We start from the raw sequence: 13,324 nt of genomic DNA on the forward strand, positions 1-13,324 counted from the left end.
CTAACAAATACCACAATATAATAATACAGTTACAAGTTCTCAAAATTATATATAATATATAAATTATATGTGTAAATATAAAATATATTTATTAAAATTAATAATCGGTTCGATTCGGTTAGAACGTATAACCGGAACCGAACCATTTAAATCGGTTCGATTTTTTATTTTTCGGTTTCCATTTCGGAACGGTTTTATTCGGATTGATTTTATCTGGTTTTTCCTGGTTTCGGATCGGTTTCGGTTTTAGTTCGATTTTTTACTCAGCCCTAGTATGTATGCATGAAAAAATATTAGTTTTTTTTATTTACACTACGGTTACCAAAGTGACATTAAGTTATATGTGTGTGTGTCAGCATGTAAATTGTCATATGTTAGATTTCTTAGTAAATTACGATGCTTTCAATTATTTATATTCTAAATATCTGATTTATGTACATGTATAATCACTATTAATATCTAGTGAGACAGATGATTACTTAAATAACATGTATTTATAATTATTCAAAAATTAAAATTATGTAATAAACAAATTGCAATAATTTATATATGATATTTATATTATCGCTGACAAACAATCCATATCTAGTTTTTACGCAAATTAAAATTATAATTATATTGTTAGTTAAACCATTTTTAAGTTCCTTTCATTACTTCTCTAATATTTCTTCTTATAATAAATTGATAACATTGTATACTATTCTCCAAAAATTAAATATTTTTCAATTTGATAACGTTTTATAAATATCAGTTGAACCGGTTAATTTATTCAGATTATTGAACAATACATATTTTTTCTTTAAATAGTATAAAATGCATTGAATCAGATGTTACAATATAATATAGATATAACTTTTATTTAAATAATTCAAAATATAAAAATAATTCAAAATATTTATACAATATTATCTTGATCAATAAATAGTTTTTATCCAGAAGAATTCTTTTTAAAAAACTAGTTTTTTTAAGTGAAAAATGAAAAATAAATAAATTTAATATATCATCATAGTTTTAAAACATCTCGTGAGATCTCATATCAAATTTCGAATATTTTTAAAATCAGGACAAGTCCCAAAAATAATAATGGGCTATTAATGAAGTTAGTAATTTTAATATAAATAATCAATTGACTTGATCTTATAAACTCCTCAAACACATTAATTTATATTAACATAAGATATTTAAAAAATTCACATTATTGGTAAGATATTTTCGCCGAACTTGTAATTTAAATTTACTAAACGTAGAATATGACGATATTTTTCGGCCGGGTCATGTAGTTAAATTTCGAGTATTTTTTGAAGAATAGGTCAAGTTCTGATTTCAAATTCGAAATAAAATAAAATTATTTGACTCATTATAATTCGAACTCATTTAAATATGTAAGACTATTATAGATTATTTATATATAAGCGATTCTATTTTTAATATTTTCTTTAAAAATTATGTATGTACATTTTAATTATTTTTTATAATAATAAAATATGTTAAAAATATATGAGATACATTTTCAAACTAAAAAAAATATTAATGAATAAGATAATAATTCATTTATGTACTATGTCTCATTTTGTATCCGGAATTTAATTTTTTTAAATTAACTGTACAAATATTAAAATAACTATCTTTTTTTTGCGAAATTGAAGTAACTATCTTTAAAGTTAAATAAAATATTCATTTAGCACACTTACATATTATGTGTATGATAAAAAATACATGTGACATTATGGTGTACTAGTATGAGGTTGTATAGGTGAATGAAATATCTCGATTTCGATTCTCACAAATCACATCTTTTATATAAAAATTAAAAATAAGGGTAATTTAGTCTTTTTAATGAGACTTTTTAATCTCACTAATTATCCTCTTGTTCTCCTATTATATATAGAAGAGATTTTTAAAAAAATCTTGGAATACTAATAATAATTTAAGATATGTACTTTTTTTTGAAAGTTTGAAATATCATTAACTTTAGGTGGGAAATAATAATAATAATTTAAGTAAGTCGTGAGTTTTTTTGTTTGAAAAGCTAAATATATCTTTAAATGTAGGTAAAAAAATTTAAGATTCAGGTAAAACCCGCCTCATCTCCGTCGCTACCTCATTTCCCATTTAAGGGGGCGGCCCCATTTGAGTCGGGTTTGGGCGGGTTTCCTATTTTACCTGTCTCGTTGAGAAGCATAGCGCCTACAGAAATAAAAATTAACGATTTTTATTAATTGTTGCTTATTTAGATTACTAAGTAAAATGTGAAATTAGGAATTTAGGGATTTAGATAAGATAATAAGGGATAAAGAGATTAGGAGAGAATATGCGTTAAGATTTCTTCGAATGGTAGTTTGATAATTGGATTGGGCTTAGTCACTTGGGTTGCGCCAAGAAAAATTGATTTTTTTATTTTTTAACGAGCTGAGCGGCTCGGTTCGTATTTGTTCAAGAATAAACTCGTATTCAGCTTGTTAGTTAACAAGTACGAGTTCGAACATAATTTTTGTTCCATAATAAAGTTCAGTTCGATTTGTCAGAAAAAAATGAAGTTCGACTCGTTTACGTTAAAACTCGATTCAGTTCGTGAACAAGACTAATTGATAGTATATGTCTGATCTTTTAATAACTGAACTGAGCCCAATATTTTATTAATTAGGTTGGGCTTGAAATAGTTATGTTGGGTCAATAAATTTTTCATTTTTAATTCACCAACGAGCTACTCGGATTCGGCTTATATATGTTTGCGAACAAATTTGAGTTCGGATCGTTAGTTAACGAATTCAAACACAATTTTTCGTGCGAAAGAAGTTCAGCTTAATTTGGTTCATTATTAAAAAAAAATTGCTCGATTCATTTATGTCAAAATTCGACTCGGCTTAATTCGTATACAGCTCTCCTACGGTCCCCCACTTTTTTGCCAGATTGCTTTGTCCGTTAAGTTTTCAGGTGTCAGTTCATCTGACGAGATGGTCCAAACCCTTAACTAACATTGAAGTTTACATTTTCCGCGTGTTTAAACTCCAACCACTTGCGGGTGTTCGAATTGAAAGGTCAAATACTTCTTAAAACAATTTCTATTTTGACCCACATCAGCGGCTCTTGTATACTCCGTATGTATATAGATATATACACACAAAAATCATCAAATATTGTATATTTTTAATAATTATGCAAGTCTATTTGTGTGAAGGGACTTGTGACTTAATTTGGTGAATGTTGAAATTATAAAATTTACATTACATAAATTAAAATTACATAAATTAAAGATCATGACAAATATTTTAAATTTTTAAATATAATTATTTAAAATACGTAAGAGAGTACAATTATACATCTCCTTATATAAAAAACAGGAGTAGTACAACTTAGAATACATACTAGTCGGTAACCCGTGCGAAACACGGGTCCGAAATTAAACATAATAATATCATATTATTATTTATATAAAGCTGAAACTCATAATCCCTGTAAAATACAGATCTAAATATAATAGATAAAATGTTGTTAAAATATGTAGTTAAAAAAATCGAAGTTAAGTGTAACTCAAAAATTTCACCATATAGTTCTAGTTATGCATGCACCTAATTATTTACTTATACAATCTCACATTTTAACTTACTAATACGATTATTTTAAAGTAAACTGACGCTTGGATGTTCAGCAACAAATAAAAATTGAAGAAAAATAAAATTTACAAAGTAGAAGTTATTTTTTGTCAGCTGAGTTTTTATTACACAAAATTTTAAAAATATTGTATAATTTTTTAGTAAGTACCAAGATTTGAGACCTAAACATGGTTTCCTTTATTAGTATGGATAGTTGATACTCCCTCATTTCCAAAAAAACATCTCATCTTTTAACTTTTTACACTATTTATGGTAAGCGATTGACTATTAATTTATATCTAATCTATAAGATCAAATATAGTCATGAGTGATCTTGTTGGATTTGTATATATGAGTACTTTAATACAATGACATTTTTATATTTAATACTAATATGAAACTAAAGATATTAACAATCAAAAGTGTGCATTGACAAACGTGTCAAACACAGAAAGGAAAAGTATTTAGGGACATAGGGAGTAGTTGATAACCCGTGCGAAACACGGGTCCGAGACTAAAAATATCGAATTAATATTTGTAGAGAATTATTCATAATATGTACGAAACACGAATTAAAATTAATATATTAATATCAAATATTAAATTGGTACTTGCAAAAATATTTATGTGGTTAAAAAGAATCGAATTAGTTATGAAATTTTCCACTATAATTTTAATTTTGCATTGTTTTACATGATATAGAAATCTAACATATTAGTTTTATTTTTGTGAAACGAATTGTATCTCTATCTTACGAACCAAATATGTGTTCTTTAGATAATTTAATATTAATTAATATTAGTTGATAATTATCTTATAATTAACCTTTTCAATATAGTTTATTTAATATTACCTAATTATCGATAAAAATTAATTTACAAATTAAAAGTAAATAGATGTTATTAAACTTAATTTAATATTACTTAATATAATCTAAATACAGCCCATAAATTTGTTATTGTTAAAATATATTTTTTAATTTTAAGTAAATAAACATTGTGATGGACAATAACAAATACGATCGTTAAATCAATAATTTTCAGTTTAAAAGTTAATAAATGTTACTAAAGTCATTTGCTATTACTTAACTATTTTTAAAATAATATTATCCAATTTAAAAATAAACTGACACTAGGATTGACACTAACTAATAGAAAAATAAAGCTTACAGAGAATAGAAGTCAATTCGTGTTAATAGTTTACTTTGTAGTTAATAGTTTTTTAAAATAAAAGTAGATATATGTTATTTTACTTAATTTAACGTAACTTAATAAATTTTTAATATAATTTATAAATAAAAAAAAGTTTACAGAGAATATAAGTTAATTCGTAAAATTTACAGAAAATGGAAGTCGATTTGGGTTAAAAACAAAATTCATAGAGAATGAAAGTTAATTTATGTCAGGTAAGTACCAAATTTGGTACTTTATACTTTTATCACCAAATTATACATTGTTATAAATTAACAACTTAAAATTATTCTAAAAAAATGTTCTAACACACAAAATGAACAAGTAAAAAAATATGATTCTAAATCGGAATCGATCTCGCCCTACCAACACTCTCGGTCAGTGTTACAGTGTGTAGAGCAAACTTAGAACCCACTCTTATCATACACAGCTGTGTAACAATTCTGTAAATGTGTAGTACATGGAGCATTTAAAAGGAAAAACACGTAGGTACCCATCCTATTCCTATCTACTACTCTGCTCTGCATGCCAATTTATGACTTATTGACCCCTTCCATGCAACTTTGAGCCACATTGACCTTAGCTTCTTCTTCTGTTGCTCCGTGTTTTTGACTGATCCCCCTTTGAGGAGCCCCGCTCCCATACCTGTGAATGATTTCACGAAACAACCAGGACTCTTCCGTTTAGCATTTCCTATAAATACCCACCGAGTAACTTCGCTTTTAGCATCAACATTTCAAACACACTCTTCTGATTCCTAAAATTTGATCTCTGTCAAACATGTTCTTTTACAAGACCCCGTCTGTTTCGAAGCTTGTGCTTCTCATTTCTCGTGTTCTTCGAAAATATTATAGGAACCAAAAGGGTTTACAAAGAAGCTTGAGTAATGCTCGTTCGTATAATTCCCAATATCAACTACAGAGTGAACTCTCTGTATCCGAAAGAGTTGAGGCTTCGGAAGACACGACTGTTGTGTTTAATGTAGAGGGCTCTTTGTTGAGATCTTCGTCTCTTTTTCCGTACTTCATGTTAGTTGCATTTGAAGCCGGTGGCCTTATAAGGGCCCTCATTTTGTTAATTTTATATCCTGTTCTTAGCTTGCTTAGTCATGAACTTTCTTTGAAAGTTATGGTCATGGTTTCATTTTTCGGTCTCAAGAGAAAGAGTTTTCGAGTTGGAAGTTCTGTTCTACCGAAGTATTTTCTAGAGGATGTCGGTGATGAAGTTTTCGAGGTGTTGAAAAGAGCCAAATCCAAAGTTGCAGTCACTAAGTTGCCTCAAGTAATGGTTGAGAGTTTCTTAAGTGATTACTTGGAGATTGATTTTGTTCATGGAAGGGAGTTAAGAGTGGTTTGTGGATATTATACCGGGCTAATGGAAGATAGGACTAACATCATTTTGGACAATAAACTTAAAGACGAGAATGTATCGAATAATGTTACTATTGGACTTGATAACCTCAACGCATCCGTTCCTCATAGTTGTTTCTCTCATTGCAAGGTAAATAACTTGTACCACAGCCTCAGCTACATATATGTCCTGTACTTTTTGCACCGTCTGCTCATCATATTTGCAAAACATTAATGTATAAAGTATTATGCTAGTACTTATAATGTCTTTCAATGTTTAACAGGAGGTATTCATGGTGAATGAAATGGAGAAGATAAAATGGAATGCACTTAGCAAGGAGCAATATCCGAAACCTCTAATCTTCCACGATGGTAGATTAGCTTTCAGGCCAACACCACTTGCCATGCTTGTCATGTTCGCGTGGCTTCCTCTCGGGACGATAATTGCCATCATTCGGATCATAATTGCCATATCTTTACCATACAGCATTTCCACTCCCTTGTTAGTTTATACAGGAATTAAACTCAGGGTTGTAAAACCCGACCATCACTTGGAGTCAGATAGTAATCAGTCAAAAACAAAAGGTTCATTATATGTGTGTAACCACAGAACGTTATTGGATCCTTTGATTCTATCATTTGGGCTCTCGAAACCTTTGGCTGCAGTCACATACAGCCTAAGTAGAATGTCAGAAATTTTATCACCAATCAGAACTGTACGATTAACGAGAAACCGGGAGAATGACAGAGATATGATGGATAAATTATTGAAACAAGGAGATTTAGTCGTGTGCCCTGAAGGAACCACCTGTAGGGAACCTTATTTGCTAAGGTTAAGTCCTCTGTTTACGGAACTGACTGATGATATTGTACCTGTGGGCATGGACACGAGGGTGAGTATGTTTCATGGCACGACTGCTAGCGGATTGAAGTTCTTGGATCCCATTTTTTTCCTCATGAACCCGACTCCAAGCTACACATTTCAGATACTTGACAAAATTTGTGGTGTTTCGAGCAACGACGATAAAAGCTCAAGGTTTGATGTTGCAAATAAGGTGCAGAGTGAGCTTGGCAAGGCATTAGGATTCGAATGCACCATGCTTACTAGGAAGGACAAGTACATGATCTTAGCAGGCAATGAAGGAGTAGTTTCTGCTGGAAAGAAACATTAATTAACTGTAATATTCATGTTATAGTTTAGATGATAGCAAAGTGGAACAATTCTTTGTGTGCATATTAATTCTTTGTGTATTTGATTATAAATTCTACATTTTCAGTTATAGGATCTAAAACGTCTCGATTGGGATAACTCAAATTGTCACTGGTTGACCAAGAGCCACTTCATCTAACAAAACTTAAAAGCAAGTCCGTAACAATTTCCCAGAATATATTTTGTGCTTTTATGATAGATTGGTTGTTAACCCCCATCAAAAAACAGTTTCTACTCGTGCACTTTCTATCGTCATGAGGCCATCGGATTCTCCGAAAAATTTCCAGCCTGATGCTACTAGCTACAAGCCTGCAATTGCTTTTTCTGAAATGCTAAGGCCTTATCTAGGTCTTAGAATCAATTATAATTCCAAGAAAGCCTCTTCATCTTATTCACCTTCTTCACTGATGATGGATTATATTATCCATCAAATCAACGATTTACTTGTTGATAATCACTATTTTCGACAGGCCTGCCCTGACTACCATCCTTACATTCTCCGCCTATATTATGGCGTTTTGTTCTGGATCCAGTGTACCCGTGCTGGACTGTATGCCGGTCAGATTGACAATGATGCTCACGAGTCATTAAATCGATTTCTTGATGCCTTTTCTCGGGAAACACTTCCTATTTCAGCACCACTATTTGGCCTTTTCAAAACTCTGTGTTGCTCCCAGCCTGTTATCCCTAGTTATGGGTTAGTTTACCCTGCACTCCCATCCAATCTGGGTCCTACTCATCGTAGCGATTTTATGGTGAATGATGCTGTTAACTTCCATCTTCGTAATATTCCAGGCATTTTTGCTCTTATATCTGACCTTAACAGCCTCATTAACCCTAATAATGCTGCAAGTGCTGTTTTTCCAGCTAAAGGGAAACACATTCCTGTCACTGCTTCCGTTACTGCTGCCACAATCTTTGGTCACCAGTCATTTCCCATCCTGGCTGAAAGGTCAGATGTTGAAAAATGGAGCCTGGTTTCTTGAGTACTCCAATATCAATGCGAAGCTGACAAAAAACTTGATGAAAACTTTGCTGAAAGATTAAAAAGCTTTGATTTTCCTTCCTTAAAAGCTTCTGATGATCTTAGGTACTGGATGCCCTTCCTCCACCTGGATGAATCAATGGTCTGGTTCTTGCGAATACACGATGTAGCCTCCACTGAAGCCTCTTTCTTTAAAGGCTCGGGCACTCTGGCGGATTATGTTCCATTTGGGATTGCTTCAAACCAAGTTGTGGTTCATTACGAGAAACCAACTACACTTCCTAGCGCCCCTACCTGCTCAGCTGACCCCCTGTCCCTTTTTCCATTTCAAATTCGTCTTAAAACAACTAGCCACTCTCTTCCTGAACTGACAGAAGCATTGGCCTCCTATGCGCAGACCAACATCCAAATGTTCAATGATCATCCTGCCTATCCTAGTTTTGGCAAGGCAAAAAGGGCTGGCCCCTTCTGGGATATTACGCCCAGTTGAAACATCCATTAAGGATGAGACATCTTTCTACTCTTACCGTCAAATTATTCGTGGTTTGATGAAGAGTTAGAGGCCTAATTAAGATCTAGCTAATGCATTTTAATGACTCATTTCTTCTTTCTTTGTGATCCGAATTTCATTTCCGTCAGAATCATTTAGACTTTAGGGATGTTGCAGAATTAACAACAGAAAAGCCACGCCATGAAAGTTAGTTTCCTGTATTAATGCATTTGCTTCTTTCAAAATATCCGGAGCATTTCAATGTAATTGGCCTTGTTAGAGATGTTTTCTGTTTGCATGTTTTCTATATTGCATGACCGGATATTTATATATGTTATGCAACTATTTAATCATTCCTTTGTCGATCATATGAACTAGCTAAAAAATTTACACAGTACTTAAGAGCTGAAACTTGAACGCAAACACTGACACAAATAATTGCTATTATCTATCAAACAAATTTTGAAATTTTGCATCTTTTTGAACAAATAATTCTTGCAAGTCCAACTATAATCATCTTAAACAGGAGAAATCTTCGCAGATTATGCAAAATGATGACAAAACTGTTGAAAAAACTTAGAGAAAAAAAAACACCTACATTTTTGAAGAAAACTTGTACTGCTATATTTCTTGTATTCTTTTCCTCCTGTAAAACTCAAGGTAAACTAGCCATTATATAGGCTTTACAAACATATTAAAACTAACTACTACTAAAACTAACCACTACTAATTAATGGGTAAATTACATGTCCATAATTTACTCCATAACTCCACTAGCCCACTACTAAACAATTCTAAAATAATATTTTTCTCTAATAATTAATCTATTGCTAAATATCAAATAATTAAATAAACAAATAATTAATAACTAAATTTAAGATTATTCCAACAAAAACATTGTATGAGCTATCTTATACAAAGCATAAGCATCAACAGAAGCATACTCAATTAACTCCACATCAAGAACTTCAGCCTCCCAATCAAACCCACATTTCTTCTTGCGCCTTCTCGTCGATAACCCAGTCACTTCATAAGCAATCGACTTCAAGCTACATTCCCTAGGCAAACTTATCGGAAACCAAATTTTTGCCAAATCTCGAATATCAACAATTTTCTTACAAAATTCAATTCCATAGTCTCTACATAGCTTGGAAGCATAGGCATCAACCCGAACACCGAAGAAAGTTACACTTTTGTCGTCGAACAAGTCCACGATGGAATGTGGTATGGAGTCCATGTGGACTAGTTGTAGAATGAGACATTTTGTATCGATGCATAACTGTAATGTTGCTATCTTGTTGCTCATTGATGCGATGGGGTGACGCTTGAACTTACAGTCTAGTCCAACTGTGATTATTCTTTCTAGATTTTTCGGGGTTTGGAGAAATGTAGTAAGCCAATGATCTACCACGTATGCGTTCTTTGTGACTGTTGTTTCGATTGTTTGTCCGCAATAGAACACCAAATGCTTAGAAGATGAGTAGTCCATCTCTCTCAGTCTTTGTGTTTGTTAATTACTGCACTTGATGGAGGGTATATATATGGGCGTGTCCGTAAACAGAGAGGCTCAGAGGCCAGGAGACAGTGACTTTACAAATTCTTATCATCATATCTAGTGAATTTGATCAAATGTACAAAGCATCTTAAGGGTGCATTTAACTGTAAGCATGTCTGTTAAGCGTTTAATATTTTGTACAAGAATAAGAGTGCTACACATGTTTATTGGGGTATATCCTTGTTAACTCTTGTGTTGGAAATGTGATTACTATTTTTCTTTTCTTTTTTTGCAAAAATAATTTTTTTTAAAAGAATCACAAAACTATCGTTTTACGTTAACTAACATTTCGGCCAAAACTTGGCAGTCTGGGTTAAACAAACAGTTGAAAAGTTGCAAGTACTCACCAATGTGATCTCACTAGCACATTATGTCGATATTGGTTGGGTTTGCCTCTAAACCGATCATTTCAAAACAAGGTCGATTTTGATGGCACAATTATAACTTCAATGACTTTTGAATATAATATATCAAAATAACTGAATTGGGCTTAATATGATCAAAGACTATAATGATATGAAATCAAGGACTATAATGATACGTAATAAATTAATTTGTTTAGTTTAAACATAAAATTTTAAATTAGACAAACTAATATAGGATAAAAAAATGGATACACGTATATACAGAGGAAACACTACAAGAAAAACGGCAATTTCCTACCAGCGTTTTGGTAGGAAATAGGAAATGACTCAAATCTGATAAAAAAAGGGGTCAATTCCTACCACCGAGTTTGGTGGGAATTGCTCAGGCCGGAATTGCTTATTGGTGCGAATTGGCGCTTGTATCTCAAATGGCCCCCATTTGACAAGTGGCTGCCCATGTGGCACTTGACAAATGGCTGCCCAAGCCACATGGTCGGCCACATCACCTGCCACGTCACACAATTGGGGACCCAATTGATGAGTTGGCTATTGAGACCCAACCACGTGTCATGCCACATGTCATGCCACGTGGCAATTTACATAGTCAGGTCTTTTTTTCTACTAGAATTGGTAGGAATCGGTATGTTTTGTGTTGACGGAGGAATCTGGTAACAACAAAGATTGAGGTTTCTCGCCGGAATTAAAATCTATTATGGTGGTTCTTTGTCGGAAAATCAAGCGGTGTGTGGTGGTTTGTGGTTGTTTTAGGCTGAGATTGATCAGAGTAAGTGGTGGCTCTCTTATCAGCTCTCAACTTTTTACCCTCTCTAAGTGCCTACGTACCCTTTATATAGCGATCAAGCCTGACGTAGTTCTTGTGGAACAAGAAATCTAATGGACTTAGACTTCTTATTCCTAGACCCGGTAGAAGCCTATCCAGAATCCATCTTCCGCTAGCTTTAAGAATGTCCAACTATAAGGCCCAACCGCGAAGGCCCAAGGCTCGTCCGTAATCGCAAGACTTCACGGATAGTGCATCTCCCTACGCAAGGATAACACTCCACTACAGCTATCTCCCTTGATTTACGGACGCAGGTATAACAACGGTTCACCCCAAGTGCCGGACGCATCCCTGTCCCCCGAATGAGGATAACCCACCAGATAACATGACAGGTGATCCCAAACTCTTGGGCGCAAAGTGCAGGATGACTCCAAAGTTCTCCAACGAGGACAACCGTTGAATACAAGAACAGAGCTCCCAAAGCACACACCAAAGTTAACCCCGTATCCCCAACGAGGACACCCGTTGAATACAGGAGGAGGCCTTCAATCATCAGGTATACCCCTGGAGGCCTTCAAGTTTTTCACGGACATCCCCTCCTTGACCGTCTCAAGGAGGGAATTCTTCAAAGAGTACCTGCAACAAATATGTTAGTAAAGATAACCATCCATTTCTCCTTTCCATGCATACTTTTGTCCTGAGGTCACCATTGAGAGTGTATTGACCAAACACAGGACGCGTCCTAAGACCCTGGGCGCGTCCTCTCCTTTATGAAGCCTGTATTGTTTCCTTAAAAACCGCCTCTCACAGCATTCCACAGTGACAGGACACGTCATCTAGCTTCCTCCAGCTTCCATTACCAAAAGACCACAATTGCCAGATACTTTCACCATGGTGGACGCGGGCGCGTTCTGCCCTAATCATGCACATTCAAACTTTCTTATCATAACGCCATCCTCCACAAATCACACCCTCAAAGTTGGGCGCGCCCTGTATGCCTTGACGCGTCCTCAACTTCTACAACGCAATACCGAGTTAGACCGTAACTAGTGCGCATTTGACTCGAGTCAACCCAATGCCAAATTTTGGGTATAACAACTAGCCCCCAAATTCCATACGCAGTTGAAAACAAAGTTGGAATTTTTTATCCTTAAATTCAAGCAACGGAATTTGGCTAACAAACGCAGGACGCGTCAACGGCTGAGGACGCGTCTTGCCTTCACTTTATACTCGTGGCGTACAGCTGTCATCCACGTCAGCTGACCCTCTTCTATAAATACCCTAAAAGGGAACTCCCATCAGCACTTTACCCTTTTCTCTCTCTCCAAAACCACCATTACCGCCAATAAGCTAAGTCCAAGAATCCGGCGATTCCACCGGCCATTACTCGACTTTTCTAGCTTAATCCAACCCCCATCCTATGAGGTACGTGAATCTTCTTTTATTTTTTCATTAGGTCGAGTAAATCAGTCATAATAAGTAAAAGACTGTTCATATGCCTTGTTTTTACTTTACTGTTCTTCATCTTCCTCTTGTATGTATAAGTGTATGTATATGTAGAAACATCATATTTAGCTTCTTTGATTCTCTAATTACATATTTTTAGGTTTTTAGAGAATTTTTCCCCAAATTGCTTATAACCGATTAGAATCCCCACGTATTTTGCTAGTTTAGGACGCGTCATCCTCAAAGGGTGCGTCTCATATTTCCTCGTTTAAGACATATTTTTAAGTTTTTTTAACCAAAGGTCATATAGAGGCATGGCCTTTCTAGGACGTGTCACCGTAGTGCGTCTCCTACGATAGA

At 34.0% G+C, this 13,324-nt stretch overlaps 3 protein-coding genes across 3 annotated transcripts; 2 read left to right on the plus strand and 1 right to left on the minus strand.

Moving 5' to 3' along the window:
* The first annotated feature begins 5,501 nt into the window (after nucleotides 1-5,501).
* LOC141693125 (putative glycerol-3-phosphate acyltransferase 3) lies at nucleotides 5,502-7,412 on the plus strand. The gene is made up of 2 exons (XM_074498130.1): nucleotides 5,502-6,283; nucleotides 6,417-7,412. Exons 1-2 carry the CDS (start codon nucleotides 5,564-5,566, stop codon nucleotides 7,302-7,304), a joined length of 1,608 nt encoding a protein of 535 aa, XP_074354231.1. The 5' UTR covers nucleotides 5,502-5,563; the 3' UTR covers nucleotides 7,305-7,412.
* A 149-nt stretch (nucleotides 7,413-7,561) lies between these two features.
* Nucleotides 7,562-9,030, plus strand: LOC141693126 (IAA-leucine resistant 2). The gene is given in 1 exon segment (XM_074498131.1): nucleotides 7,562-9,030. A coding segment is annotated over 1 exon segment (1,221 nt). The 5' UTR covers nucleotides 7,562-7,596; the 3' UTR covers nucleotides 8,818-9,030.
* Nucleotides 9,031-9,697: 667 nt separating this feature from the next.
* LOC141691638 (3'-5' exonuclease-like) lies at nucleotides 9,698-10,306 on the minus strand. Its single transcript, XM_074496403.1, has one exon. The coding sequence runs from the start codon at nucleotides 10,304-10,306 to the stop codon at nucleotides 9,698-9,700; it is 609 nt and encodes a 202-aa protein (XP_074352504.1).
* Nucleotides 10,307-13,324: the final 3,018 nt, after the last annotated feature.

This window comes from Apium graveolens, chromosome 10 (genome assembly GCF_009905375.1).
Source record: "Apium graveolens cultivar Ventura chromosome 10, ASM990537v1, whole genome shotgun sequence".
Lineage (NCBI taxonomy): Eukaryota > Viridiplantae > Streptophyta > Magnoliopsida > Apiales > Apiaceae > Apium > Apium graveolens.